The sequence below is a fragment of the Pogoniulus pusillus genome, chromosome 17 (assembly GCF_015220805.1).
Source record: "Pogoniulus pusillus isolate bPogPus1 chromosome 17, bPogPus1.pri, whole genome shotgun sequence".
NCBI classification, from domain to species: Eukaryota; Metazoa; Chordata; class Aves; order Piciformes; family Lybiidae; genus Pogoniulus; species Pogoniulus pusillus.
The window spans coordinates 10,808,908-10,832,735 of NC_087280.1; the positions used below are offsets into that span (position 1 = coordinate 10,808,908).

Below are 23,828 nucleotides of genomic sequence, written 5' to 3' on the forward strand. Positions count from 1 at the left end.
AAATGTACTGAAACCTTCCCATGACTTGTACAGCAGTCCTGCTAATTGGGTGAATCTGATGAAATGTGATGAATGTTGCACTAAGGCCACACGTGGCTGGCTCTGGATCTTACAATCCATGCTTGCAACTGCAGCACTGCTTATTTTGAGACTCTCAGTTGGAAGAATGATAACAGAACAAATGCAATATAATTACTTGATTTCTATTCATAAGAATATATTTACTGTGCAAGGAAATAAAGCAATTCTGCAAAGACATTTCCAAGATAGGATACTACAAGCTAGATTTAAAGTCACTTTAATTAGAGAATAATTAGTATTCTTCCTATCCTTAGGAATTAGTTGAGGACAAATAATTTACATTTATTAAATGTATCCTCAAAAGAAATGAAAGATGTCTCTTGAGGATAAGCTTATTCCTCTCCTTCTGCATGTTCATGGGCTCTAAGATGTAGTTACAGAGTGGCAAATATTTATATGGTTATGCTATGTAGATAACTCTTACATGATTTCTTTATGTTAGAGCAGCACTGGAATGTTGCCATACTGAAAACAGCCCCAAACTGATTTTACATTAATTCTGCTAGTTAAAAAACAAGTTCTGGGGCAGCTCTAAAATGCACCCAGTCCTGTATAATTAGAAATCATAGAATCATAGAATCAACCAGGTTGGAAGAGACCTCCAAGATCATCCAGTCCAACCTATCACCCAGCCCTATCCAGTCAACTAGACCATGGCACTAAGTGCCTCATCCAGTCTTTTCTTGAAGACCCCCAGGGACGGTGCCTCCACCACCTCCCTGGGCAGCCCATTCCAATGCCAATCACTCTCTCTGTGAAGAACTTCTTCCTAATATCCAGCCTAGACCTACCCTGGCACAACTTGAGACTGTGTCCCCTTGTTCTATTGCTGGTTACCTGGGAGAAGAGGCCACCCCCCACCTGGCTACAATGCCCCTTCAGGTAGTTGTAGACAGTAATAAGATCACCCCTGAGCCTCCTCTTCTCCAGGCTAAACAGGCCCAGCTCCCTCAACCTCTCCTCATAGGATTTGTGCTCCAGGCCCCTCACCAGCTTCGTTGCCCTTCTCTGGACATGTTCCAGCACCTCAACATCCTTCCTGAATTGAGGGGCCCCGAACTGGACACAGTCCTCAAGGTGTGGCCTGACCAGTGCTGAGTACAAGGGAAGAATAACCTCCCTTGTCCTGCTGGCCACACTGTTCCTGATGCAGGCCAGGATGCCATTGGCTCTCTTGGCCACCTGGGCACACTGCTGGCTCATCTTCAGCTTACTATCTATCAGTACCCCCAGGTCCCTTTCCTCCTGGCTGCTCTCCAGCCACTCAGTCCCCAGCCTGTAGCGCTGGCACTATTTACCACCTGAGAGTATTTATTTGCCAGTAGGATTATGCACATATGGGTAAGTCCAGCATCGTTTAAGCTTTTTCTTGATGTTTTGTACTTTGCTGCTTCTCTGTCACTGGGAAAGCATTTAAAATTTCATTGTTATTTTAGGAAGTGAAATGCTTCTACCATTTGTCAAGTGAAATTTCTACTAGTTTCTACAGTCATCATGCAAAACTGATACTGACTTGAAGATTCAGCTGAGAAGGAGGCATTTAAAGCAGCCTCCTTCCAGAAGACTCTCTGTTACATCTGAGGTTTTTTTTTAATCTACTGCCTCCACCTCTCTCTCTTTTTGGTTTTTTTTTTTTCACTTGTTAATGTTTTACTAGAGAGTTCTTGACCAAAATGAATACCAAGCAGCTGCTGAAGGACAAAATTCAGTTGCTTGTGTTGGTCTCTATGCTGAACACAACCATAAGGTTTTGATTATGCCTGAAAGCAAGCCAAAACAAATTCCAGAGCTGAGAGGGGTATTCTGAGTGGTTAAAACACAGAAAGTGTTAAATATGAGCTCAAGGTTGGGGGGCTGATCGTGCAGAGAATTCCCTTGGTTTTGATTTTAATCATGGTTTCAAGAGGTTGGGAACATGTAGCAAAACCCAGGAGATGTATGGCATGCTTTAGGGGTTTGGTTTGCCATATTTCAGCTGGTTGATGTAATGCATTAATTACTGTGCAGCAAGAAGGCTTTCAGCCTTTATGGGACAGCTCTCCAATATGAATAGAAACCCAAGTTTTGTACTGAGCCAGGGCTAGAACTGTCCAGGCTGATAGGTGCATACCTAAACTGGCCATCAAGCAATTTTTTCAGAGCGCTCCACCCTGCAGCCTTCCTAACACAAGTCAGGAGAGGGTACTTCATTGGAATGTTCCCGTGGTGTTTGCTCCCACTGTGGTATGCACCAGTACAGGTTAGGGGCTGACCTGATGGAAAGGAGCTTCATGGAGGACCTGGGAGTTCTGGTGGACTATGAGCCAGCAGTGTGCTGTTGTGGCCAGGAATGCTAGTGATATCCTGCAGTGCGTTAAGAGAAGTGTGACCAGAAAGTCAAGGCAGTTTCTCCTCCCCCTCTACTCTGCCCTAGTGAGGGCACATCTCTGGACTACTGGGCACAGTTCTGAGCTCACCAGTTCAAGAGATGCAGGGAACCACTGGAAAGAGTCTTAACAGAGGCTATGAAGATGAAGAGGGGACTGAAGCATCTCTCTGACAAGGAAAGGCTGAGAGACCTGAGACTGTTTAGCCTGGAGAAGAGACAACTGAAAGGGGATCTTCTCAATGCTTATCAATATCTAAAGGACCGGGGTCAAGAGGATGTGGCCAGTCTCTTTTCAGTGGTGTCCAGTGATAGGACAAGGAGCAATGGGCACAAACGAGAACCTTGAGGGTGCTGGAGCACTGGAACAGGCTGCCCAGACAGGCTGCAGAGTCTCTTTCTCTGGAGACTTTCAAAAGCTTCCTGGACACAGTCCTGCGCAGCCTCCTCCAAGTGAACCTGCTTTAGCAGTGGAGTTGCCCTCAATGATTCCCAGATGTCCCTTGCAGCCCTCACCATTCTGTGAGCTGTTGTGCATCACCACTGTTGTTCAGCCATTCCCACACAGGGTTTGTTATTAATGAGCAATGGAAATGCAGGGAGGCAGGGCTGATAACTGTAGCCACAGTGACTGGCAGTTTGTAAGCATTTATTTGATGTATTTTTGCATTAGTTCCTACTTAGGATAGATATTCAAGGCATCCTTACACAGAACTTGATGAAATACAGAAGCTACTTAGACTGACCCACTGCATCTAGCATCCAGAGCTGGAATGGCTGGTCATCACACTTTGATAACTGTGAAGGCTTTTCTGTATTGTTCTCACAGTCATGAAATGTCTAGGCATAAAAAGAAAAAGCACAGAAAGTAAGGGGCAGTGCAAGCACAAAATACTAAAGAGGCATGTCAGCGCTGCATGTTTTCTCCTGAATGTGGTACATCTCATAGCAGTGAAGATCTGAGTGCTGCTGTAATACAGACATAAGCTATTAGCACCATTCCTGCTTCTGCTTTGTTGCAGTGGTTCTCGTGACTACATGATACTAATGAAACATAACTGGAGAACGTCCTGTTGTTGTGAAATATCATTAGATATGAAAAGTTGGCCATGTCATTTTTAATTGCTATCAGGACTGCTGTTTCAACCCCTCAACACCATCCCACTTTCCTACATGGCCTTCTGCTTCTTGCCAAACCATTTAATTTTGGATCCAAACCAGTTCTCATCAAAATAATGGAAAATCTCCAGTGGATTGGGCTGTAATTATTTGTGGCTGGAAAGAGAGGGGGAACACACTTGTATATGATTAAATGCTAATATTTTTATCCAACTGATAAAATGCAAAAGGAAGAAAGTAAGGATGATTAAACCAGAGAACTTTTGATCAAATATCTGTTTGCAGTTTCTTTGTCAGGCACCATCTATCCTGCATGTTGTGCTGTGCCAAGCAGAGTATCAATACACAGCACTAGTAATAATGACAGTCATTTTCAGAAGGTCAAAGTATTAGATGCTAATGAGTTCCAATTCCAGTTTCTCTGACAGAGTCCATATAAAAAAGAAGTTAGATGTCAGTGAAGAGGTGTGGTATCCTTCATGGAATGACAAAGGCAGTCGTTTCCCCCATAGCACTGAAATGGTCTGTTTAACGTTTTGACACTTTCTTCCTTGTCTTTGAGACTTAAATGTAGAACTGATTTTTGTCTCTTAAAGCACTTAAAAGTGCTGCAGTTGCTGACAGTTGTGCCTCCAGCCAGCGCCTTTCACTGAAGACTCTGATTTAGCTGCTCATGACTTTGCCAGACTCACAGAGTTCACATTGAAATTTCCCATGCCGAGATTCTGCCTCAGGCTGAATTTTTGGGAAGTGTCAGCAAAAGGACTTAGCTGTTTCCAAGAACAAGATTAGGAGAAAACATATTGTTTTAGCCACCTAAAGTAAATTTTTCCAGCTGGTTTTTCTATGAGCTGCAGTGACTCCATGCTTTGAAGAGGGGTCTTGAAATATATGCCCTTTGCCATCCCCAGGGATATACACTTGAATATGGCATCTTCAACATATTGTACTTTCTTGTACCTCCAGTTTGTTACATTGTTCTCCAAATAATCCCCCTGCAGTGAGTCTTAGTCATTTCCTCAAAGCTTCTGCCTGCAAGTGCGGACAGCAGAGTAGTGCCTGGAGAGATCTGGCATGGGCTGCATAGGATGCTCTTTGAAACTGCTCACATCAGAACTAAGGGTAGGGAGCCTCTCTCCTGCTCTGCTAGTTTGCTGCTCACATTGTAAAGGCGCTCCAAAGGAGAAAGAAAGCCATCAAAGAGGCTAGTGTAGAGACATGGAGAGATTGGGTTTCGAGGAACTGTGCAAGATCGAAGAATAGATGTGGCAGTTCTGGGGAAAGGAGCTGCAGAAGATGTGGCAGTGGTAAAGAGAGGGCAGAGGGCAAAGAGGTGGTGGGGAGGGTCAGGATTCAAAGATGTGCAAACCCAGGAGTCAAGGAGTGGGAGAGGTACAAAGGGCAAAGAGGAAAGGAACTGCTTCAGGTTCCCAGGGACATCAAAGAACCTTAACATTTGGCCAGGGCTAGATGCCACATTCGTTGTGTTCCTCTCCTGCCTCTTTTCTCCAATATATGTGGCATCTAGCCCTGGCCAAATGTTAAGGTTCTTTGATGTCCCTGGGAAACTGAAGCCTTGTGGCTTCACTCTCTTCCTCCTCTGCTGCCTTTCCACATCAGACATATAAAACCTTTCTGCTGTGTTGGTGAAGCAATCCAGGTGGCGATCCAGAGGACTGCTGTAGGACTACAGGGATCCTTAACTGTTGTGATAATCCATGTAAGGGTCTGATGAAATTCTGGGCTTCTGTCTGTTTCAAAGCTATATGTTGTAATTTATTTCTTTTTATCTGAGAAGAAATGTTCACAAGAATTGTTTAAAGGGTATCACTAAGGTGATGGAGTCACAGCACAGTGATCTAAGTCACTCTTTGTGCATGTGCACAATAGATGTAGTAACTTTGGAAGGCCTAACTTTGCAGCCTTCCTATTCCATTATCATCATTTTTAAGACATAGAATACACAGACACTAATCCAAGAGCAACAGTACAGCAGGAACTACGATACTGCAGTTTTAGTTGCTACTAACTTTCAGCTTCACACTTAGAACTTGGCCTCTTTCCTTCTTCACAGTACACATTTCTTCATATTAAGAACTAATTTAGTTCCATTTTCATGAAATGTTTGTAGGGAGGAGTTTAACTAAGCCTGAAAAGAAAAGAATAGGGCAAGGTGGAAAAAGTGCATCACGTGCCTGTGATTTATGCAAGGCAGATCTCCAAGATTATTGAATTTCACTTCTCAGGTCAGTGCAGCATTCTGAAGTTGAGACTAAACAGGCACTCACTGTAGTCAGTTACTCACCAAAAAGTAAGTAATAAGCGTAACCAGATAGTTTCTCAAAAGTACAGAGGTAGGAAAAGAAAGCACATTATTGTTGTTTTAGAGTTATAGCTAAAGATGTATTGTGAAATAAAGTCACTCGCCTTAATAAAACTGATGATAAGCCAGAGGACATTTTTTACAGCTAAGGTAAATGGGTTTATTTCCCATTGCTCTGTGCTTTGTTGAGTTTTGGCTCGTAAAAGGTGGGAATAAATGCTAACTATTTGTACCAACTAAAATGATGGCATTTTATATTTATGCATGAGAGTCTAATGACACAAGAAGGAAGGCAAAGAGAAGACATACCAAAAGTGATCTTCCAAATGCTGTGAACTATAAAGGAAGATAAAATCTTCTAAGTGGTTTTGGGATGGGGGACACAAGTAAAATCCTGCCAATTATGCTATCCAAATTCCTTTTTCTTTCTTCCTTTACATAACAAGGAAGAGATAAACTTCAGTGAAATACATGTGAGGTAGTTCCCTGCTCAATTAATACATTTTCCTGTAGATGTGCCCATGTGATTGTGTAGTTAACTATATTGTATAAGGAGATGAAATTAGGGATGCATCTCATTTCCTTGTTTGACATTGCTTTAATGGGGGCATTTGCAGGCAGCAAGACCTTGCTGAAGATAAGTGGCAGACAGATGTGTGTGGTCTCATGACTGTACCCAGTCTATTTATTTTCTTTTTTCTTAGAATTTGAATTCCTTTTGTCTCACTTCACATTTCTGTGTATCTCTGTAGTCCCTTTTACTGGTTCTCTGTGGTTTTCAATGGATTTTTCTCTCTAAGGCTCTTTTGTGTAAAACATGAACCGTATCATATTTCAACTTGACTAGGAGTTTTGAGGCATGTGAAAAGGAATAGGTCTGCTGTTAGACTGAGCTAGTCACTGATCTCATAGTCAGAAAGTCCCTAGGTTATAATGAGCTGCCTCCTTCCTCATCCAGGTTACCCCAAGCACTTATCCCAGTTTGACAGAAAGAACAGGACAATTGCATTGATTTACACTTGAAATTTTACATTGAAATAAAGCAATTTGGATTCCAGACATTTGGAATTTCTATGTATGTGTAAAAATAAAATTGTATTTTAATGTCTACTTTTTTTTTTTAACTGGAATTAGAGTTTGGGTTGCAGTTAAACACAAGATTTCTTTTTGTTTTGATATGTAAGTGTGATTATCTTTGTGTTGCTAACACTGATGTAGCTCAAGTGTGATATGTGTAAACATAGCTCCTGTCACTGTGGTTTTCACTAGTAGAAAGATAAGCTATTACTATTAAGACTTAGCACAGAACTTCAGCATATTCTGGAGGCAAAATGTAACACAGCCAACATTAATTACACCACATGGAACATTATAATGAAGTGCTTTCTAAAATACAGGGTGGATATAAAGAGCACAAAGAGCAGCAGCCTTTCCTCATAAATCTCACTTTAAAAATAATAAAATGTCACAATTCTTCCAAGGCTTCTTAAAGAATAAATCTGGGTTTAAATAAATAATAAAGCTGGGGCATTGAACCAAGCAAGCCACAATCCATATTTTGTCAGGGAATTCCATAATGGCAGTGTGTCATGAATTTACAATGTACGGATGTGAGACTAGGAGGGACCTCCTCAATCTTTAATCTTTGGCCTTAAAATAATGAAGGAAAACTAGTTGACAGCAATCTGTAAAGACAGACACAGTTTTACTTTCGGTGGACAGAGAATGAATGTCTACTAATTTACTTAAGCCTTTCTAAGTTCTGTCTGCTCTAATGTTTTAAATCATCGAATCAACCAAGTTGGAAGAGACCTCCAAGATCATCCAGTCCAACCTAGCACCCAGCCCTAGCCAGTCAACTAGACCATGGCAGTAAGTGCCTCATCCAGGCTTTTCCTGAACACCTCCAGGGATGTCGACTCCACCACCTCCCTGGGCAGCCCATTCCAATGCCAATCACTCTCTCTGCCAACAACTTCCTCCTAACATCCAGCCTGTACCTCCCCCGGCACAACTTGAGACTGTGTCCCCTTGTTCTGTTGCTGGTTGTCTGTGAGAAGAGACCAACCCCCACCTGGCTACAACTTCCCTTCAGCTAGTTGTAGACAGCAATGAGGTCTGCCCTGAGCCTCCTCTTCTGCAGGCTGAACAACCCCAGCTCCCTCAGCCTCTGCTGCAGCATCACTTTATAGTAGGGTAATGCAAAACTCTTATCTAGATAGCAGGAAAAAGAGTATTTGGAAACCACCACTGGAAGCCAGCAAGGCCCACATATATTAAAGATATATATTACCATCCTTGACGTGACCTTGCCCCTTGAAATATTTCATGTAACCAGTAATAGACTTTTTCTAAACCATTTGCCAAGAATGTTTTAAATGAAACTATCACTGGGAGCCATATACACATTGCAAAGGGCTTGGGCTGCCAGCCAAGAATTACGTACGCCCAAAGCAAATGCTTAAAAATGCTATCCCTGCATATGTGAACTGCACAGAGAAAGTATGAGCCTCTACTGGTTTCCATTACCCCTGGATTTCTTGTTACACAAAACACTTGCCCTGGCTACATCCAAAATCCATACAGAGGAACCAACTGTGTTGCTGATCATGTTGTGTTTACACCAGACTCAGGTCCTTCCAGTGTTAGGTGTGAAAATACAGACTGCCGTTGGTATTTGTTAATGGCATGGCTAGGGTTTCTGTCTGTGAAGAATCTATTGCCTGATGGAGCTGTTTCATGCAAGCTTTGGCTCTGGAGAGTTTAGCACTTAGGGCAGAGTATTAATACTCAGATAATCTCAAGATCTCCAAGGAACTAGGTATTACTTGAAACTCATGTGGAGCCACCAGTGATGTGAAAGGAAAGTATTTTATGGACAGTACTCCTTGTTATTGATTGTTTACTCAGGTATTCTGAACAACTTTGGTATTTTAGCTTCTAGCATAGAAACAGTTTTTTTCCTCATATTTTATTCTTACCAGTCAGGCTGGCATTAAGTTAAGTCTTAGTCAGTGATGTCCAGAAATTGCCATCCAACACTTCAGATTAGGTGTTAATGCAGAGGGAGTCCGAGATCTTAGCACCTGTGCTGTTAGGAAATCTGGAGATGATGACTAATCTCTCTTCATGGAGTATTTCTCACCCCTGATAGTTTTAACTACTTCTAGTGCCTTATTTAAATATAAGGATGGAAATTCTGTAAGCTTTTTTGTGTAGACCTGATTCTGTCTATTTAAGGTCACAGAAACTTTAGAAATACCCCAGCTGTGACTGCTCCTGGAGATTTATTTTAGGGGATTTGTTCCACATTAACAATCATCATCATCACAGAACAAGTATGCACTTTTTATTTTTTGAGTGTCAAGATCCTGGTGCAGGGGACAACAGCAAGTAAGAAAAAGGAAAACACACAACTGATAGTATTTCCAAGCAGTTTCACTGTCCCAGACCTGTTCCTCATGCTGCCAGGAGGTAGAGGAGTTGTTCCACTAATTACTCATCTTGGCTTTTTTCTTTCCTTAGGAAAAATATTTATCCCTAAAGAGAAGCCCATAGAAACCCGTACAGAAGAGAAAGTGACCCTGGATCCGGAACTAGAAGAAGCCCTGGCCAGCGCCTCAGATACTGAGCTGTATGACCTTGCAGGTTAGATAATACATAGGTATGATCCCCCTGCATGTCCAGTTCTTCTCTGCCTACACCTGCTGTCAGGAGTGTTTCGTGGTCATCTCTCAAGTATCTGCTGTTTTACTACACAGACTGGTGGTCAGCCTGTGGGACACCTGTGACTTCAAGCATGACTTAATAGCGGCTGCATTTTAGACTTCCCTCATATAATTCATGTGTCATGCAAGGAGAAAAGATGAACCAACTAACAAGATTTGGGGAAACTAAGGGCAGATGGCAGCCTGCAGGCTAGGGTACTTGCATTGTATTGTTGTAGCCTAGTACTGCTACCTCCTCTCAGCTTGGACATCCCAAATGGCAGGATGAACTTGTTAGACGATGCAATGGATGAAGATCCTGCATCCATGATGAAGTGTGGAATCTAACTCTTTGAATCAGAAAATTGGTAGCCAGCTGCTTAGATCCGGTATCCTCATCACTTTTAATTCTTTTCCTTTAATCCAGAGTATAACCTCTAGACTGTGCACAAAGGAAGTAATTTGGAAGCATACCAACTTTGAACCCATGGTATAACAAAGGCCAATCTGTAGTTTTGAAACTTTCAAGCAGGTTGCATCATGGGTATGTCATATGTTTATGCTAGCAGAACAGAATCATCTGATTCCATAGTTTGGGAAGAAGCCAGGGCTGGTGTCAATGGGTCTTCCTAAAACTTGGCTCAGCCTAAGGTTGAGCCCTCCCTATGTAATTACTGACATCTCTTGCCTTGTCCACTCACTTCAGAGTGGATCCAAACCATCTCTGAGCTCTCTGAGGTCTATGATCTACCTCTTTTGGGCCCTAGTCTGTACAAAAATACTGGTGGGAGAACTGTAAATCTATTGACATTTTTTTGTTTACATTAGGAACATCTAATTAAATATTTCAGGATATTATATTAATCTGAATCTGAGTTAAATCAAGATGAAACTACAAAACCTTGTAGCTACTATATTCTCCCACTGAAGTATGTGATCGTGCCATTATCTTTGTGATTCTTGGCTCCACCACCCATTTCTGGATGCATTAGCCCTGGCTCTAAGTAAAATGTGGAGTATCACAGGAATCACATGATTATAATGCAGCTGGCACTTCTCAGGAATTCTGAAGCTCTCGGCACAAACTTCCAAGTTCTGCTCAGCTCTGGTCGGTATCCAGCCATTCACAACAGAACTTGTGGGGATTGAAGCCTAAAGAAAAAGAACAAGTAGCACACCTACTGCCAAGAGTTCTGAAACAGACTCTAACAGCAACTAAAGAGTTGGTTGCTGACAGAACAGAGTATTTTCCATAAGAAAAAACTTCCTGATGGAAGTAAAAATCTATGCTAGTTAACAAGTTTCAATTAATGCATGATCCTACAGAATGAAGTCCAGTTAGGTTATTGATGGGAGAAGTGTCAGAAAACAGAGCACACTGTGGAAGTTCAGTAACATGAAAGATAACTTTGCAGTTTCTTTTATGGAGTTTTGGGTTCTCTTGTTATTCCTCTCATAAGTTCATATCTTGACTATCTTAAAGTCCTGGAATTTATCATGCTTTTCCCCAAGCACGTTGGCATCCATATGCTTCTATAGGAAACCACAGTGTGACTGCCAATTTATTAAGCTAATCACATGTACAGGCAAATTCTTCTCTTGATACACCACAACACAACTAAGAGCAGTAAGAGGTCCAGGTTGTATATTAAGGGATAAAAAAAGGATTGGGAGTTTAGCACTGAAGTGAGTTACTCAAAGAGACTGTGAGATTTCTATCCCTGATGTTTTCAGCATCCAGCTAGACAAAGCCGTGGCTTGACCTGGTTAATGTTGGCAACACTCCTGCCGGAGGGAGAGGCTGGACAAGATGGCCCACAGCCCTTCCTTCCAGCTGGCATTTCTGAGATGTACAAACTACATTGATTCTGTTCAAAGATCTATAGTACCAATGTCTTTATTGCCAGGATTTAGACTCCTAAAGACTCTCCCTACAGCAAGCATGACTCAGAGTTCATGTTTTATAAAGGAGGTTTTGTTTGGGGACCTAATCTAAAATTTGCAGGAGGTATTTTTCTGCAGTCTTTGTTCCTGCCATTAACGTTGTGCCCTGTTGCTGATATTTGCACATTCTAGCTGTACTTGGAGTGCACAACATGGTCAACAACCCAAAATTTGACGAAGGTGGAGCACGCAGTAAAGATGGGAAAGGAACCGTCAGAAGTAAGCAAGCACATTTCTCCTACAGGCTGTATGTAATCTTTAATGACTTGTACACCTATAGGTTGGATGTATTGGCCTAATTTATTGTAGTGCAGTTTGGTTTCACTTTGACTGATCTGATTAATCCTGAGGGGTCCTTCTTTAAAGTAGATACGGTCTTAAAATTCATAATCTATAAGGATGTCAGAGGTGCCTGAAAGGATGGGAGTGTACTGAAGAAGCCAGGATATATATTTTTATTCAACTTCAGGTTAAGCAGGAGACAGAAAACAGAATGAGCCATAGCTAAGAGGTGGCCACAGTGTAGACCAGACCATCTTATTACCCCAAATACCTACATTTACACAACTGAAAAATTATGTGTACTCATAGAGTACAAATGTGGCAGAATCCCTGGCAGGGTTACTCTGTGACCAGAGGCACATCACGCTGCTTTCATGGGTAGGCAAAGGCTGCACGGATGTGCTCCTGCCCTGGCTGCAGTCTCCCGTCTACACCTCTACCTTAGTCCCATGGCAGAGTGTTTAGCCTTGCCTTGGCTCACATTCAAACACCATAGGGATCCTTAGGTACCCAGGAAGTGTAATCATTCAGGAAATCCCCCAGCAGAAACAGCTGTAGTTACTGAAAGCAAATCCAGAGTTGCTTGTGCTAATTAAACACACCTTGGGTGAATCAGGTGTTGTCTTAACAACCGATGGGAGGCAGGATAGGAGGGCAATGGGCACAGGCTTTTTTTGAGAGCTGCCAAGCGTGATCCAGAGCTTGTCACCAACAAGCTCTTGGATATCAGTTGGGCTGAAGTTCGCTTTATAAGACAAAATTGTGGAATGCCCTTTTCTAGGGGAAGAGTACTCAAGAAATGTTTTTTTCTTCCAAGACTATGAGAACAGCAGCTGTCTTTACCAAGGACTTCCATTTCCATCCCACATTACTAAAGGGGAGATGGGAAAACAGACAGGACACCATGTCACTTCATTTTTCTCAGGATTAAGACTAATCTGCAAGCCTCCCCAGCAGGGCCCTGTGTGAGCTGCCATCTATCTCACAAGACACAACTGCATGCATCAGTAATCCACGTAGATTTCAGAATAGTTTTGTTGTACGGAGTCAAAATGTCAGCTCTGTGAGTCAGCTAAACTATGCTCCAGTCACACACTTAAGAACCAGAAGAGCACTGACACATCACTGTGTTCTGTCCAAAAGCAACACCTCTCCTTAGCTGAGAGATACGCTTCGGTAGGAGAGACATCTCAAAGGTTACCCATCAACATGGCAAAGCACCACCATAATTAAAGAAAGAAGATAAAACTCATGGGAAGCAAAGTACAAAATAAAAAATATAGTGCTAAACTCTAGACTGTATCTAGTTGGAGATGTCCCTGCTAAGGGCAGGGTGGTTGGACAAGATGAACCTTTGAGGCAGCCTTCCAACTCAGTGCAATCTGTGAATCTCTACATACTGTGATGTCTAATCTGAGGACAGAGTGCAAGTCCCCAGTTTGACAGGATGTTGCCACAAGTGCAAAAAATGCTTTTCTGTTTTTCATCTATGCATTTAGCCTTCAATTCCCTACTCCCTAGGAAAACTGAAGTGTTATTCAGGGATGTGTGAGGTCTCTCAGGGAATTAGTTAAAAAAAGAAAAAGTCAGAGTGAAAGGGAGCAGAGTGAAAACCAATTTGAGGCATTCTGTAACTTCACCTCTACCATGAGTATGGGTTCTAAAAAGCTGTTTGTTTTTCTTTAGGCCCATGCTATGGGGTAAACTTTACTCGTTGCACTGAATAGCAATGTGTAGTGCATTGAGACTTGAACACCAGTCTTCAAAATAACTCACTGCCTACAACAGAAAATAAAACTGTTTAAACTTAGTTGTGGTCAGTTACATAGTCCTTTCTTGCCCCCAGTGGCTTGGGTGGTCAGGGCTTATAAATTAATCCCTACAAAAACATGTGTGGGAATTAGAAGTACTAATTGTGTTCTAAGCTATGATTTTTATGCATCTGTAAGAAAATTTATAGCTCATAGCTTCCAGCATTAAAATTGGATCTCTTTGGAGCATGAATACTTAAAAACTTCATAAATCTTGGTGCTGGCAGACAGTTTTGGTTTTCATGCTTTGATAGTTTTATTATTTAGAAAGTGCAGATGTTGTAATTTTACAAGAGCTAAATGAATTGATAGCATCAGCTGAGAGAAGGAACCTGAGTGGCCTCGTTTATGTCTGTTCATAGGGGCAGGACATTTTCTCATTAATGTAATGATAAGTTCTGAGCACATCTTCCTTTGCAGATGTTAAACAAAGAACAAAGCAGCCCTTGCAGTGTATTACACGCTATATACTGTATAGTCTTCAAAGCTGTTTTGGCTCAAGTTAATTGTACTGGGACTTCTGTACAAAAAGGACTAATTTGCCTGTGCTGATACTGCCCAGCCCAGCCTCTATGATCACAGCCTCCAGAGATGTGATTCTGGATGCACAGAAGGTGCAAAAGGCATGGCAGGGCTAATACTCCTGTTTCCAAGTTCTGTAGTTCATACAAATCCTTTTTGAATGCTACTGCTTACGTTTAAAAGGGAATTAAAAAGCAGGATAGTTACTGATGATGCCTGTTCCTCGTGTAGACATTTAGTGAGGTCTTGTGTTGCAGATGTGGTGAAAGGTGAAAAGGTCAAGCCCATCTTTGAGGAGCCACCTAACCCAACCAATGTGGAAGCAAGTTTACAAAGGATAAAAGCAAACGATCCTAGTCTTGTGGAAATTAATCTCAACAACATAAAGGTAGATGCTGTGCTTGCATTTATGTCATCACAGGAATGTTTGTTTGAAAATTTCCAAAGCCCTGGCCTTTTATTTTCAGATTTTGTCTCTCTTTAGTGCTCAGAAAATGCATGACACACAGGAAAGAGATGTGGAGAGAACTGTTGTGGAGGCTCCAAGGTCATCAATGCCTGATACTGAATTAGATGCCAATTAAAAGCCCAAGGAGTGACTCCCTCTGATTGCCTTTCTTTATCAGATCGTAAAGCAAGATATCTCATGGGCACTATATCATCATTGCCAGCCAAATTCAGTTGTCCTACACATGCAGACAGAGGAGGAGCTGGGACATAGAGACTGAACAAGCAGCAGCAGAATGGGAAAGCAGCTCAGAGAGCAATCATGTGCTTGAGTTGACCTGACCCAGTTAAAGGCAGTGCTGACATCACATACTAGGGCAGGCCTCCACAGGTCTCTGAAGGCCACTATGAGCAGAGGATGCTTTGTCCATTCTGAGATACTCCTAAAAGCATCAAGGATGTGGAATGTGGCTATAAATTTACATCAGTGTCTAGCCATGTGACTGGCGTTCCTAATCACTGGATTTATCTTCTTAATGTAGAATATTCCTATTCCAACACTGAAAGAATTTGCAAAAGCTTTGGAAAGCAACACGCATGTGAAGACATTCAGCCTTGCAGCTACTCGAAGCAACGACCCTGTGGCTATTGTAAGTTTAAACACTGCTTGGGAAAAAAAACCCCAACTTTTAAGCATATCTTTGTCTGCTTTAGAATGCATCCTTCATTTTCCCCCGCAGAATTTCCCAGTGATTATACTGAAGAGAAGTGTGTTCTCTTCTGATCAAAGTAGATTCAGGGAGACCAGTGGATGTAGTCTACCCTGACCTCAGCAAGGCCTCTGACACCATCTCCCATGACATCCTAGTGAGCAAGCTCAGGAAGTGTGGGATGGGAGAGCAGACAGTGAGGTGGATTAGGAACTGGTTACAAGATGGAGTTCAAAGAGTGGTGATCAGTGGTGCCAAGTCCAGCTGGAGAGCTGTAACCAGTGCAGTCCCCCAGGGATCAATGCTGGGTCCAGGGTTGTTCAACATCTTCATCAATGACATTGATGAGTCTGCTTATCAAGTTTGCTGATGACACCAAACTGGGAGGCTTGGCTTGATAAAGCTGAAGGCCTGCACAGACTGGAGAGCTGGGCACAGAGGCTCTTCTCACTTGCTCCCTGGGGTAGATCAAGGAGCAATGGATGTAAGCTGCAGCACAAGAGGTTCCACCTCAACACAAGGGAGAACTTCTTTACTGTAAGGGTCACAGAACACTGGAATAGGCTTCCCAGAGAGACTGTGGAGTCTCCTTCTCTGGAGACTGTCAAGGCCTGTCTGGATGTGTGCCTCTGAGACCTGAGCTACATTGTATGGTCCTGCTCTGGCAGGGGGTTGGACTCGATGATCTCTTTGGGTCCCTTCCATCCTCTTTGGGTCCTTGACATCCTGTGGCCTCAATGTTGTTCTAAGCCTATTTATGTTTTATTTCTTTGTAGCTATTAAGCTGTGCTATGTGGATTCTCTGTTATTCCCAAAAACTCTCAAGTTGTTATCCCATATTCCCTCTTTTTATCCTTCAGGCATTTGCAGACATGTTGAAAGTGAACAAAACACTGAAGAGTCTGAATGTAGAATCCAACTTCATCACTGGGATGGGTATTTTGGCACTGATCAATGCACTGAAAGAGAACGAATCCCTGACAGAGATTAAAATTGACAACCAGGTAAAGAGAGAGCATTGAGTGAGTCTGCTTTTGTTTCCCTTCTATATGGATTCCCAGAGTGTTCTCCTAGAGGGCTCTGGCAAAGTCAAGGCAGCCTCTGTGGCATGGCCATTCTGTAGCTCGTGTTCCACACCCATGCAACCAAACGGTGAAAAACTTCTAGATGAAGCTGTTCAAAGCCACGTATAAAAGCTGAATGAAATCTGCAGGGTTTGCAGCACAGTACTGACATGTAGCCACTTGCTTCTCTCATATGAAACAAATATTTTCTTTTCTTTTGGGGGCATTTCACCACATTGCCAACAGAGGCAGCAGCTGGGGACAGCTGTAGAGATGGAGATTGCTAAGATGCTGGAGGAGAACTCCAGGATTCTCAAGTTTGGATATCAGTTCACAAAGCAAGGTCCAAGAACCAGGGTAGCAGCAGCTATCACTAAAAACAACGATCTAGGTAAGATGATACTATATCTACTCATCACGAGCCAAGCCTGTACATAAGCTTGAATTTTAACTCTCTAACATTCAGTCTGCTAGAGCAGAGGGGTGATGCAGAGCTCCACAGACAACAGCAAAGACCTTGGCATTAGGAGCCACTATTCTCTTTCTCTCACTCCCTCAGCCTTTTCTATAGAATCATCAAATCATTTTGGTTGGAAGAGACTTTAAGATCATCAGGTCCAACTGTTAATCCAGCACTGCCTGGACACAACTTGAGGCTGTTTCCTCTTGTCCCATCGCTTGTTACCTGGAAGAACAGACTGACTCCCACCTTGCTACAGCCTCCTTTCAGGTAGTTGTAAAGAATGATAAGGTCTCCTCTGAAGCTGATAAGGTGCTTCCAGTGGAGGACTCTGGGTTCACAACTGCCCTGTCAGCTATTCTGGCTAGTAAGTAGAGAGCCAAACCCTTTGTGTTTGTTCAGTGAACACAGAAGTCCTCACTTCTTTGCCCTGCCCATAACAAACCAAGCCTGCTCAACCAAGGGCACAGAAAAACCCAACCTTTCCTGCCTGCATGACCAAATACAGGCAACAACAATAAAGCTTTGAACATTTTACCTCAGTATGACTTGCTCTGCCTTGTGTGCTCAGTACACAGAGTAAAGAGGAGAGGACTAGGCAGAAGGGGAAAAAATAGTGATTTTAATCAATTCTACTTAAAACTGGGATATCAAACCATGAGGCTTTCCCTGGCTTCAGCTTGGGTTTCTTTCTGTGAGAACAGAGATAAAAGTTGAGCTTAAACCTACTTCTATCACACATACTTTTATTTTCCTTCAATTTTGATTTTTAGTATTCCACTGATACACTGTTGGTCCTGAAACTTAGTGTCCTAGAAGGGTATTTGAAACATCCCACTAACAAAGGGAAGAAGACCTTTCTGTCTCCCTGTTTACCTCATCACCATTAGACATATGCCTTGTACTAAATCTTCATTTTCCTGGTTTTGCATTCTACAGTTTTGGTTCAAGATTTAGTAGGATAGAATATTTAAAAGAATTTCATGGAATACAATAAATGAAGCAACAAAACACTGAAGGCAGACCCCAATGACTGATGCTACACTACATGCTTTGGAATAATGCAGTCTGTTTGTCAGGAAAGCACTATGAAGTAAACCTCCTAACAGTGAAGTAATAGGATGTTTGTGGCAATATAGTTATTTACTCTCTGCAGTGAAAAGCTTTCATTCATCCCGTTTTACTGCTTTTGTTCTGTGCTACAGCAGTTCAGTATCAGAAACAGGAAATGACAGTCTGACATTACACCCAATTTTCTATCACATGGACAGGAGAACCTCACTAATCTTACCTGGCAAAGTCAGAGAATACTCAATACATTTTTATTAGGATATGAGGTAGCAAAGGCAGCCCAACTAGACCTGCTCTATACCAGCTGGAATGTGTCCTAAGCGGCGTAAAAATTCACATGGGGCTGCCTGTCAAAATAATTCTGCCTGTAAAAGAAAGCTCATCAGTGAGCTTTGCTAAATGGCAACTTCAGCCTACTTGGATTCTTGTGAGAATCCAGAGTTAATTAATTTACTAGCAAATGGCTGATGCAATCGTAGCATGTGAAGTTTAAGCAGATAATTTAAGGTCCAGTGTAATGTTTTTCTTGTTGCTAATAGTTACTGGTATCAGTACTTAAGAGTACTTCCAATTGTTTTCTTTAGCTATATGTATATTTCTAAAGTTAGTATATGGTTGAGCTCTGTGGTAAAGGGTTGGACTTGATGATCTGTGAGGTCTCTTCCAATCCTGATGATACTGTGATACTGTGATATAATATACACTTATACAATTAGAAAAATGATCAATTTTTTATGCCTAACACTTAAGTAATCTGCAGGACTGCCAGGAACAGACCATTCTCAACTTAGCTGGAACACAGTGGCTTTTAAAAGAATTATAAAACTGTAACAGCAATCTACATGGAGCTAGTGGAAAGAAGCATTAGAAATGGGGATTTCTTATTCTAAAACCTTGAGCTCAGGAGTGGATTTTTGTAGAAAATGTATTGATACAAACACTTGGTGAAATTCCAGTCTGTGGTGTGGAAAAGTGCAGTTTGGATACGGTGCTTTTGCTTAGCATTAAGATCTGTTAATTACAGCATTTATGGACATAATCCTGCTGAGTATTTCTTAAACACTCCTTCCTTCCTATTCGTGTTCCTGGGAAGGGAGTATGTCTGTGAGAGAAGTCCTTAGGCTCTCAAGAAAGCCCTACTGACTGCTCTTTTCTTGTTTGATTGCTCCAGTTCGTAAAAAGCGGGTGGAGGGAGAGCGGCAGTAGCGAAACCATAGAGGACACGAAGCAAGACTGGAGGCAACCAACAACAGCAATCTCAGAGTGCTCGCTGCTCAGAAGGGAAGGCAGCAGGAAACCATTGCAATGGGAGGTGATTGTTTCTGTTGATGTCTCCTCACAACCTTGAACACACAGCCTTTTTATTTTTACCTTTTGCAGTTAATTTTTATGAGAAAGATTCGTAGTTGGTTTTGATTAATGTAAAAAATGTCTTGCAATATCTGAAGCCAAGATGCAGAATCTTAACCATGTTACTGAGCATAACATTTAGCAACTCTGACCCTTATTTTAGACACCTTTTGATTGGTTAAAACATGATCTTGTGTATGGATAAGGGATTCTTTGCTGAAAATAGAAATTTTAGGGCCAAGTTCTGCAATGCCTTATGTTTGTGAATAATCCTTACTTGTACATGTATGGCCCTGCCCAAACTGAATCCTGCCGTGGGATGCTCCCAGGAAAAGAACTAGTAATGCCAGTACAGGTTTGCAGGATCACAACTCTGAGCCACTCTCCTGCAGCAGGATCTGGGCAGCTGGAACCTCTTTGGAACAACACCCTTCTGTCCTCTTGGGTCTCCACCCAAGTGCAGGGTCTCGCCTAGCCGTACAAACACTGTCAAAGCCTACTTGTTTACATAAACTTAGGTTAGGTGGGTAACTTTTGCAATGTTACACTGATATTTGTTATCCTTACTCCACACTGTAAAGTAATATTAGTGCTGCCAATCCTATAGACTCTGAATGTTTTGGGGTTTTCCTAGGCCAACAGGTTTTTATTTGCTACTAGAACGCAGAGTTTACAGCTATTAATCTAAACAAGTATTCTGAGCAATATTTGTTTTGCTTTGAGCCAAGAGTTGAACTTTTTTTTTTAGTTCTCATATTGATGTATATTTGTTAGTATTATAGAACTGTTCTCAGGACCTTTTAGATAAAGATTAATTAAATAGCTTGCCTAGAAGAGTGGCTGTGCTACTGGGAAAAAACATTAAAAAAGGTACTTGTGACAGCTACATAACTTAACTTTATAGCTTCCAGTTCAGGTTTGTCCCTGCATCACGAGGCACTTTGGTATTTGCATCAGTGCTGAGCTGAATAAGGGCAGATTTAAGCATGCACATAAATGCTTTGCTAAATCAGGGCCTTAAAACTCAGCTGCTGGGCATAATCTTAACCCAGTGGAAACCACTCATGAAGCAGCAGCAAAGCCCAAGACTCAACAGCATCAAAAATGCAGTTAAGAATTCAGCCTGATGTTTCATTTTGCATGTTTTTAGCCTAAATCTGTTCTCCATCACTGTTTTACCACTGCCAACAGTTGTCTCTAACAGCCAGAGGTTCATTTTAGTTATCCAGATACATGCTGTGAGAGCTAAGAGAAAATGGGCTTAGGTGTGCCACACATACCAGTGCTTTCAGGAAGCTGCAGAAGCACACCAGGGACTAATGCCACTACCCAGGAAGCATCAGCCTCTCCTGCAAGAGCTCCATTGGGACAACAGAGATGAAGCACTGCTTCCTTGCTTCACCTGGGTGATGGGACAATGCTGGATGTCATGGTCACTGCAGTGTACTTCTGACCCCATGGGGTTAAGCCTCTGTGCAACTGAGCACCCAGCAATTAGAAGCCAGAGGAGCCCCAAGATCAGTCAGAACAGGTTTGGCATACTTTCCTGAGGGGTGTTTTCATGACCAGAGCCAGGGTACAAGGATGAACCCTCCCTCCGTGCCTTTTGTAATGAAAAGTAGGTCAAGACAAGACTCTTCCTGTTAGATACTGGTCTTCATACTGGAGTCCAAACTGAATAACATGCACTTAAATCCCACTAAACCTAGTTTGCTAAAGTGGACTGCTCAGCTAGGATGTGAGTGCAGTATCCACAGTTTACTACCCCTGGAGACCTCCTTTACAATTCCCACCTCTCCTTTCCGTTCCTCGGAATAAGGCTAAAACTTTAGCTTTGCAAGTAAAGAACGTAACACATGGGGGAGCCCTGCTGAGATTTTACCTGCATCCACGCAGGATTTTCTGTTAAAACATTTTGATATCCCACTTAAAAAGAAAAAAAAAGAGGAGTTTGTAACACTGTCAGAACTTTAATAGTCCTTAAAAAGCATGCAGATTACCAGGGGAATCCTGGGCTTTGCAGCATGAAATCTTCATCACCAAATCCAAAAGATTATGGTTACTGACAAACTTCAGTGATGAGAATCAGAGTCTGTATTTTCTTGCCCTTTGGTCCAACCAAGGGAGTCCCAACTATCAATCAGAAGTTTCTTTAATGTGTTTTGAGGATTTTTTTTTTCCCCTAAAGGTTGTACATGTAATGTGTCGAAGGGAAACAAGTGCAATCCACTTCTAGTCTTAATTGCCATTTAAAGTGTTGGTATTTGCATGCAGCAGTTTCACAAGGATGGATTGGTTTGACTGCTTCACGGTGTCTGCAACATGTCATCCTGTCTAGTTTTGCTCAAAGCCACAGAAGTGGTTACATAGTCAGATGGCTCCATCAATGTCAGCTGTGGTTTGCATTGTGGACCAACAAGGTAGCTGGCTGCAGAAAGCCTTGTGAGCTCTCCGTCCCTCCTTCATCTGCCATGCTTTCTGCACAGGCATGTTTCCTCTAAAGGGAGGAGTCCTCAGGCACTTGAGAGTACCAGGCACCAGCCCCACCATGCACTGGAAGACAGTGCCTGAAGCTGCACGTCCAGTGGTGGGTGACCTGAGAGTCAGGCTCCTTCCATCAGATAAGGAGAATTCCTAATCCCTAGCCATTTTCTCCAGGTAGATGCAGCCAGCCCCTGTCAGGAGACTCAATGACCAGGGAAATCTCTGTTCTGCCTCTTCTGTGTGCCCCATGCAGGGAGCTTAGCTATCACCTGGCTTGAGCATCACAAGGGAAACATTGCAACAACATAAAGATGTGTTCAGTGCAACAAGAGCACATGATGGTGATGCTTGGAGGCAGATTTTCATATTAACATAGAATTACTTAGCTGGTTAAAAATCCCTGCCACTAGCATGAAGGGGGGCAGGATGTGACTAGTTATTTTACTACTTTCTACTTTCAAGCAACACCTGGCCTACTCAATGCTGAATGAAGAACATGGACAGAAGAGTCCTCTTTTCTTAAGCAAACATTCAGGAGTAACTGTCTCTTTTCACACATTGCTTCTGGTGTTGACAGCTTCAGTTTGGTTTCTGGTTTTTATACAGGTTTTTTCCATGGAAAAGCTCAACTTTGTGCGTGTCCTAACATATCTGTGAGCCGTAGTGTGCACTAAGGGCCGTATGTGTACATGTATAACTCTAGATGAAGATGTTCTCTCTGGAAGAAAGGCAATTGCATGCGCACAGTGTGGTGCATATTACTCGAGAGGAAGAAAACTACCACACTATGTAACAGTGACTCTCCAGCAGTGTGGTTTTTCTAAATAAATCTTGATAAAGGATTTGGCTTCTGAAATTTCTTGTGGTTTTGTGACTTGAATCAAGCTTCCCTTGACACTCTGACATCACAGTAAGCATCATTCTCCACTGGCTCTTGCAGGTTTCACTCACCTAGGTTATCTGCTAGGGTTCACCTTTTCTTTCGTCCCACATTACACCCACTGGTCTGGAGCTTTTATTCAGAATGAAAATGTTGTGTGTGAACAGTTGAAAAAGAACTCATTCACAAAACCAAGACTGATACTATTCTTATGGTCTCTGAGCATGGATTAATTTTTGCATCTTTCCTATTCCAATCCATTAACTCCTCTCCTGAGCCTGAGTAACAGCAGCACAACTGCCAGGGGCTTCCTTTTCTAGAGGGAACTCTGGGTTAGTCTACTCATGAACGTGATACAGAGCAACAGCCTGAACTGCAGCAAGGCACATTTACCACTGGCCTCACTTCTGCTGCTGCCATGCAGAAGGTACCTTGCTTCTGTCTTGTTGGTGCACCTACCCAGAAGTAAAAGACTTTTTAATTTTGACTGATACAGAGACTCTAGAGAGCCTTAATAGATCATCAAAGAAAGAGGTTCAAGCTGACTAAATCTGCCATATTGCAGTGGCTCTGATCTGTCTGTCTCTCTAACCGCAGCCAGGAGCTCTGCACTCTGTGCCCAATGTCAGCCTGCTGCCAAACCTGCAGAAGGTTGGCATCCAAATGCAGCACATGGAGAGCACTGACTGCTAGGGAGAGAAACAACAGGACAAGTACTCTGCTGGGTGTGAGGATGTGGAACAGAAACCATTAAACCATGCAGCTCTCAAATTGACTTTTTAAACTAACACCAAGGAATCTCTGGCATTCTGATCCATTTCAGCTATAGCAAATACTTTTCTATGTTGAATGGAGCAGAACAGGCAATGGCATTTGAGTATTCCTTTTGGAGGAAGGCAGAGGGGGAAGCCAGTGGAACTGTGTTAGGCTGGTTCCTAGCCACAGCAAAGTGCTTTAAATATTCATGCTTTTCTTGTCCATTCCAGTAAAGCAGATGAGCACAAACAAAAGCAGCATGAGGGGCCTCCCTTAATGAGGGTCTGTTTGTTTCTTAGAGCCAGCTGCCTGACTTTATTGAGTCTGACATTAGGTAGACTCATTCAATGAGCAAGGGAGCAGAAAACAAGGCTGACAGATAATGCAATTGCATACATTGTTTTGCACTTGATCACTTGTGATAATAACTCTGTTGATAATATATTGAATAG

The 23,828-nt window shown here is 42.3% G+C and overlaps 1 protein-coding gene across 2 annotated transcripts in view; it reads left to right on the forward strand.

Annotated features, from left to right (window-relative positions):
• Positions 1-22,596, forward strand: part of LOC135182958 (tropomodulin-2) — a 37,492-nt gene extending 14,896 nt beyond the window's left edge. Inside the window, exons 4-10 of one of the 2 annotated variants that reach the window (XM_064157612.1) lie at positions 9,414-9,536; positions 11,672-11,758; positions 14,394-14,542; positions 15,144-15,251; positions 16,172-16,315; positions 16,622-16,766; positions 19,078-22,596. In XM_064157612.1, coding sequence (XP_064013682.1) covers positions 9,414-9,536; positions 11,672-11,758; positions 14,394-14,542; positions 15,144-15,251; positions 16,172-16,315; positions 16,622-16,766; positions 19,078-19,112 — 791 coding nt within the window. In that variant the 3' untranslated portion in view covers positions 19,113-22,596. The remainder of the gene's footprint in view (positions 1-9,413; positions 9,537-11,671; positions 11,759-14,393; positions 14,543-15,143; positions 15,252-16,171; positions 16,316-16,621; positions 16,767-19,077) is intronic. The other variant, XM_064157614.1, reaches the window with a different exon arrangement.
• Positions 22,597-23,828: the final 1,232 nt, after the last annotated feature.